Here is an 8,180-nt window from a genome sequence, read left to right on the forward strand (position 1 = left end):
AATGCATGGATGGAAATTACATTGAACATTTACAAAATGGAGAAGATAACAGCATCTGTTAATCATAAGCTGGAATAATATGATTCATACTGGGAAAAATGGTTTAACTACATAATGCCTCATAAGCCTGATTTTATTCTCACAAATCAATGAATATGTTGTAAAAAAAACCCTCCCTACTTGTACATAGTTCTTTCCTTTTGCTTGTTTTTTCTTTCCATTCTTTTCTATAAGTGTATACCTCATAAATATTACGTGGAGATTTGTGACATATATGATTATATGATGTATATGTACAATGTCTGAAATACATCTTATGGAAATGTTTGTTTGATGATGAACTTCAATTTAAAAAAAAGTTTGTCAAAGTTTTAGATGTCATGCCGAATCTCTGCAAACTCCTAAGGAAGTAAAGGGACTGCCATGCTTTCTTCATAATTGCACTTAGGTGCTAGGCCCTGGCCAGATCCTCTGAAATAGTAACATCGAGGAATTTAAAGTTGCTGACCCTCTCCACCCCTGATCCTCTAATATAGTGGTCACCAACTTTTTTATGCCCAAGATCCCCTACCTCAGCCTTAGTGAAAGGCAAGATCGACCCCAGATCAGTTACACGCATGTGCACCAGGGCAGGAAAGACCGGAAGTAAAACCCCACAACCCGGAAGTAGAAATAATGTACAAACACCGAGGGTACCTGCTCTCTATTGCACTGCGGACCAGTTTAGTATCGACAATATTCTTGCGGACCGTAGATGGGGGGGTGGTAAACACGACCGGAATACAGCGATACTCGAAGCAGGTTTCTTATGTCCAGTCTATTCTGCAATTTAGTTTTCATGACTCTCAGCACTTAGCTTCTGTCCCACTTGCTCACGTTTTTTTTCCACTGAAGAAACTCAACGGGTTTGTCTTTAAGTGCAGGGTGCTTGGACTCAAGGGGTGCTGAAGCAGTTTCGAGGGCTTCATTGCCTCATTAGACAGCCTCCCGGCCCAAACTCCAGGCTCCCGCCCGCCCGCCGCCAGATGCCTTGGCCAGGTGAGGCTGGTCATGGGTAGGGTGAGAGGACAAGGTCAGGGCCGGAGGTCCCCGTACCAGGGCCGTGGTGGTTGCAGTCCGGAGAGAGCGACCAACCAAGCGAGGAGTGCGACAGGACGCGTGCCCGCCCCCCTTGTAGGATCTATCGGCCGACAAAAGTTTGCTTCAGTAGATTGCAGCGAGGTAGCTGCTCTGCTACTTACGAAACCCTAAGCCTGGATTAGGTCGTCTGCGAATATTTTAGCACCGGGTTCCCCACGAACATTTGGTCTGGTCAACAGGTTTAGGAGTGGCGCCCATCTGTCCGCGCTCCAGGCCAGTAGCAACGGCGCTTCCCGCCGGCCATGCAAGGCGGCCAGTGATCCCTGGCGCGAGAGTATCACTGAGTTTAGGTGACCAATGACCTCGTGTTTATTCAAGTTCAACAGTGGGCGTGACAGGGAATGAGGAAAGTTGCGGCTGACTCGTATCGTTTCCTCGCGGCCTGGTGGTTGGGGACCACAGAATTACACTGTGTAGTGTGGAGGAGCTACACACATGCACACTGGGCAGAAAGAACAGAACTAAAACCCTGCAACCCGGAAACAATCTCTCAACAGTATTTGTGTATTTATTTTTCTTTTTTTTTTTTTCGGGATCTACTGGGTAAGTCTCAAAGATCGATAAGTCGATCGCGATCAACGGATTGGCAACCACTACTCTAATGAGTATTGGCATAAGACCTCTGGTTTTCTTTTCCTGAAATCCAACCTGCTCCTTGGTCTTGCTGACAAGAGTAAGAGGTTACTGTTACGACACCACCTAGACAGATTTTCAATCTGATTCATCACCACTATTGATTTGGATTATGACAGTGGTATGCATCATCAGCAATCTTGAAAAAGGCATTAGTGCTGCACTTAAGCCACACAGTCCTAAGTGTAACAAATTAACAAATGAAGAAAGCTACATGATCTCACAAGTGAGGTCCCAACACTTCCCTTCAACCATTCGATTCTTAAACTTATTAACACAACTCTAAACATTAGTTTAACAACACTATGACCACTTTGATCACACTTTGTTATAATCGTGTTCTTTCTGGTGTGAATTGTGTATAATTTATGTTTAGTTTGTGTTTACCTAGTAAATGCTGTCTGTGATGCTGCTGCTGCTGCAAGTTTTTCACTGCACCTGTGCATACACAAGTTTATACACATGACAAACTCAACAATAGCTCAGTCTCAAACAATATACAATAAAACTATAATGATCTGGCTTCCAAAGGCTTTAATAGTCTCAGACTAGCAGCAAAGACAATTGGATGTTGTTCCTAATAGAACTGATGTACACACTTATTTCAGTCTTTCGCATATTTACATGGTAATGTAAATAAATATTCACAGTGAAGACTGAGTTTAATGAAGTGGGAATTATACAATCACTCAAAATCATGGTTTCAGCTGTAAACCTACCCACATTCAACCTTTGGTGTTCCAAACCCCATCTCTGCTTCAGCCACACACCCGATCACCTGTACTCCAGACCCCAACCATGGATGTGACCACACAAACCCAAAGGCATTGCGAACACTAGCCTCACAAGTAAACCAACTGCATGACCACTGGGATTTCTAAACAGCCAGACACCGAGTTAACAGAAACCATTTGATGCATTTTTCACAAAATGAATAGCATCAAGTTTTATACTAATCATGCTAGCTGAATATTATTGCAAATGAAAAACAAGCACTATTGAGTAAAATTCCTTCTGGTATTGATAGATTTACAATATTAGAATCAGGTTTATTATGACATGAAATTTGTTTTGTGGCAGCAGTACAGTGCAAAGATACTAATGTACTATAAACTGCTAAATAAATATAGAGCATAAAACTGGCTGAAATGCAAAATTAAGTGATTTAATTTAACTCCTGTAATCAGTCAACTTTTTCTGGATGTCCTTAGCCACATTAAGGCTGCAACCTATTTTGGGTGCTGGTTAACATAAAAACAAAACTTCACAAGACTAGATATCACATTATTCAGTGGACCATCACTGATAATGCAGCAGCAGCCTTTGCTACATCCTGCAAGTAGATGTTTACACTGTGCTTATCAAATAGTTCAATTATAGCTTTTAATCCAGTAAATAATTCTTAATCAACAAGCAAAACAAAAATACGGCAGCTGTTAGAAATCTGAAGCAAACACAGAAAATGCAGGGAACACATAGCAAATCAGGAAGCATCTGTGGAGGACATTAAAAAGTTGAGGCCTTAGTTTAATAGTTTAAAAGTGTAAGCACTTTAAAAAAAAAACATTTCAACCAAAACAATGTAAGAAAATTCCTACTGGAGCAAAGCTCTAAATAAAATTCCAAGTTTGCAAACCTATCTGCCATAGAATAGTGAAAAAGCAAAAAAAAACTGAAGATGCCAGAAATCTAAATGAAACAGAAATGTTCTGTCCATTACTCATCCAATTCTCTCATCCATGTTCTCTCTGCAAATGCTCCCGTTCTTTCAGTGACCGGGATAATTTTGTTTTCAGCTTATCCCTATGGTCATCCAACTTTATGTTACTAACCCCCCACCCTCCTTGCTACTTAACAAGCTTCATCCTCCTCTACCTGAAATGTTAACACTGTTTCTCTTCCCACAGATGCAGCCTGACTTGCTAAGTATTTCCAGCATTTTGTTATTTTGCAACAGAATAAATTTGTGTTAACTGACCTCTTCATCTAGTTAAATCTCAACTGCTGTGATAAACACAAGTATAAAGTCCAACATCTCAATCTGAACAAATTCACAATATCAAAGCCAGTCAGTGCAGGAACAATAAAAACAAAATAGCAGAATTCACATGACTCTTTTGACACACATCCCACAACAGATTCCAGTTAAATGGGCCACTGATTAATTGGGACAGCCACTTATTTTGGACAACTCTTAAAGAAAAAAAATTAATCAAGAAAATAGTTAGGATTCCCTTCCTTTATTTGGGACACCGTGGTACTTAATTGGGACAGGAGATTGATGCTGAGCAGTTTCTAATTAACAGCACTTGTGTGGCTGTTAGACAATGCACCATGCTTATAATGAGTTTTTTAAAATAGCATCTGTTGGGTGTGTTTGTGTTCTGAAGGCAGTGATTTTTGTCACTGAGGGTTGGTGAGAAATAAACAGTGAGACAATTCGGAACTGCTTTTCCCGCTGCAGTTTCAAGCATTCAGGCTTGAAAGTGCCAGAAACAGCTGGGAGTGAAAATGAAACCATTTCACTCCTTCAACAAATTAGGAATTACTAAGAATTGTATCGACAACCAACTTGAACTTTACAATGAAAATGAAGATTTGAAGGATACAAAATCATTTAAAGTATTTTATGACAGCAGTCCATTATCTGCATTAGATATCTGAAATGATATTGTTCATTTAGTCAAAGAACACAGCAGCGTACCCTGGATGAATTCCTCCATCAATAACTAATACAGTTTTATAGTATTGTAGAGGTATTGGTAATGTTCTAATTTGTTCTGTATTTCATTTAAATACATAAATCGTTACTCAGTTAAACAGTAGTTTTTTTAAAAACTCTTTCCATGAAACTTAAGCTTATTGGGGCAGTTACTTAATTGGACCAAAATGTATTGGTCTCAATGAGTCCAATTAACCAGAATCTACTGTATTTGTATTATTGCACAAGGTAACATTCAATACATAACATTCCTGACATGTTTCATTAGCTCTAAATTAAAACATGCTTGTGGCAATGAGTCACCCAATGAGCAAAGAATCACACATAACAGCTTTCAAAGTTTGGATCACCATTAGATATGGAAGACAAATTAGGCCATTCGGACCATCAAGTCTGCTCTGCCATTTAATCTCAGCTAATTTTTCTTACTCAATCCCATTTGTTTGTCTTCTTCCCAGCAGCTTTAACCTTCTTACCAATCAAAAATGTATCTATGGCAGGAGTTCCCAACCTGGGGTCCATGGGACTCCTTGCTTAATTGATCCATGGCATACAAAAGGTTGGAAACCCCTGATTTATGCCTTAAATACACCTAATAGACAGCGGCATCCACCATTAAAGACCCTACCATCTGAGACATTCCCTGATTGTATTATTACTACAAAGGAGATGGTACAGGAGCCCGAAACACACTTTCAGAAAAGTTTTTCATCAGATTTCTATACAGTGCATAAAAACTACCTGGTTCTTCATCTTTTGCACTAGTTGTTTTTGTAACTTATAATAACTTATGCTTTGCAATGTGCTGCTACAACAAAACAGACTTCATGATGAATAATCAAACTTGGTCCACTTCCTGAGAGACTGAGAAGATCTGAGCATTGTCTCCACTTCCTGAGGAGATTGAAGAGAGTGGCCCCACACACCCACTAACTAATTCATTTATTTAAAAAAAACAGGAACAACAGTGTGCTGACCAGCTGCACCGCCGCCTGGTAAGGGAAGTGCAAGGCATCTGACCGCAAAGCCCTACAAAGGATTGCAAAGACAACTGAGGGGATCATCGGGGTGTCTCTTCCACCCAGAGATATTTATCAGGAGCTGCACGTGCTGGGTCTTAGTATTGCCAGTGATCTCTCCCATCTGTCCAACAATCTCTTTTACCTCCCCTCCCCCCCACCTGTTAGATTGGGAAACAACTTCTTCCAGGCCCTGACCCTATTGAATTCCCTGCCATCATGTTTGAATCTCATCATACGGTCTCTATCATGTAAAAAGCACCAGTAGCATTAAACTTTTAAAACTTGCATAGCAAATGCACCTTATTATTTGTTAATTAATCTGTGGTAATATTACTTAATGCATTATGTGTTTGAGTTAAATATACTGTGTTGTGCACCTTGGTCTGGAGGAATGTTGTTTCGCTTGGCAGTATACGCATGTACAGTTGGAATGACAATAAACTGAACCTGGACTTGATGGGCCAAATGGCCTGATTCTTGTTATTCTGATTTAATCTTCACGGTCCATGAGGCAAGGAATTCCATAGAATGACCACACTACGGATGAAGAAATTCTTCATCACAGCTGCAAAGGATAGTCCTTTTATTCTGAAACTGCACTCAGATGCTGGACCAGGGTTTCCCAACTTGTGGTAATGGTAAGGGTCCATGGCATAAAAACGTCGGGAGCTCTGTCCTAGACTCTTACTAATGAAATTATCCTCTTCACATTCACCCTCGAGGCCATTCGATAGGTTCCAATGTGATCTGCCCTTCATCCATGTGGAATGGTTTTAAAAAAAAGTGCTCTAAAAAAAAATCGGCTCTCCTCCCAGCTAAAATTCAACTCAAAAAATTAAACGAATGCCACCTAAGAATAACTTTTAAATCAAACGTGATTACAATTCAACAAATGCCAAAATCTTAACTAAACATGCCCTACAAAGAAACCTATGACTGACTCTATTTGGATCATGACAAGTACAATTCCATCACTGCCACACAATTAAAATAACTGAGATCATGACTTTTCTACGAACTATGTTATTGGTCATAATAAAGATTATACTACTGGTATACTAAATGCCAAATTCATTCATGGCATTGTTTTTACTTCAAGAGACTAAAGATCGATAGCTAGCTTCCACCTGCGAGCCCTTCCTATAGAACACCAGCATCATATCCTACGACTAAAAATAAAGCTTACACGAGGAAATCTGCAGATGCTGGAAATTCAAGCAACACACACACACAAAATGCTGGTGGAACACAGCATTTAATAATAAAGCTTAACATTTACGACGGCGGCAAGGAAATGTGCAGCATTTTAAAAAAATGATCTCCCCTTAAGAATAAATTTAAAGGCACACTGAATGGCCGTGAATAGCCTAAAGCCCCTCACCATCCATGGAGGGAAAAGCTCTTCGAAAAGAATTCAGTTCCTTTGATGGCTAGAAAACCAAGACAATATAAAAAGTTCAGAAACACTATCAAAGGATTTGAGCCCGCCATCTAAACATACATCGGTGCCTAATCAGAAGATGTATTTGCAAACAATTAAGAGTAAATTCGATATCTGAATACGAATTAAATCGCCGAATGATTACCGGACATAAGTGTGCAGTAACAAATGAAAAGGTTTCCATCATTTTTTTAAAAATAAACAGTAGAAGTATTAAAACGATCGAGTAATTAATTCCACTAACTTCCAACTTGTTGACCACAAGATGTAATAGTTGCTTCAAAGAAATCTGCAACGAAGAAAACTAGCAGCACAGGTTGCATTAATGCACCGTGTTGAATTCAATGGAGAAGCGGCATTGTGCACATAGATATATTTTAATTACAGAAGGGGACCCGAGATGAGAGAAAAGTGATGGGAGAAGGGGATCGGGGAAGAGAACAATCCCGGATCCCCCCTCCCACCCCAGGGAAGAGGGCTGGTAACCACCGGGCGACGAACTTACCCACAGTGGCGACCGTCTCCAGATCATCCAGCTGGTAATCATCCCTGGTTTCTGGGGGCGCGGGCTTGTCGCCGGCCGCCTGCTGCCGCTCGCCCTCCGTTGTAGGCAACCGCAAGGCAGGCTCGACGGACGAGCCGCAGCCCGGCAGCTTGACCCTCAGCGCCGCCATGTTTCCCCCTCCCTCCGCTGGCGACGACCCCGCGTCAGGGAGCGGCAGACATTCCCGATAAACCAAAAAGGAAATCCTTGCGGCTGAAGGGCGCCAGCAAACTGGCCGCTTCGGGATGCCGGAGCAACCGGCTTCACATGACGGCGGCCCCGCCGAGAGCTCACTGACTGACGGTTGGTCCAAGACCCGCCCCGCCAGCCATCCATGCTGTCCAAATCCTCGACACTCCAATCTTCCCCAATCGGGATCCACGCTGGGCTTGGACCCCGCCCTCTCTCCCTGATTGACAGTTCGCAAAGGCCACTCCCAGTCCGACCGCGGGATAGGGCCCCGCCTCCTCTCCGGATTGAGGAACCGCCCTTTCATTCGGATTGACAGTTACCTAAAGCCCCGCCCTTCGATCGCACTGTCCAATCGCAAACTGGCCCCTAGTGGAGGACCCGCCCCGAGCAGGATTGACCCTCGGCCTGATCTCCGTTTCTTCAACCAAAATCACAGTTGTCCAAGGCTCTGCCCCTTCATCGTCCTGTCCACTCCCAAAACAGGCT

The 8,180-nt window shown here is 42.0% G+C and overlaps 1 protein-coding gene across 1 annotated transcript in view; it reads right to left on the bottom strand.

The window, feature by feature from the left end:
• Positions 1-7,828, bottom strand: part of prkx (protein kinase X-linked) — a 133,602-nt gene extending 125,774 nt beyond the window's left edge. Inside the window, exon 1 of the mRNA XM_073044233.1 lies at positions 7,464-7,828. Coding sequence (XP_072900334.1) covers positions 7,464-7,632 — 169 coding nt within the window. The 5' untranslated portion in view covers positions 7,633-7,828. The remainder of the gene's footprint in view (positions 1-7,463) is intronic.
• Positions 7,829-8,180: the final 352 nt, after the last annotated feature.

This window comes from Hemitrygon akajei, chromosome 4 (genome assembly GCF_048418815.1).
Source record: "Hemitrygon akajei chromosome 4, sHemAka1.3, whole genome shotgun sequence".
Classification (NCBI taxonomy): Eukaryota; Metazoa; Chordata; class Chondrichthyes; order Myliobatiformes; family Dasyatidae; genus Hemitrygon; species Hemitrygon akajei.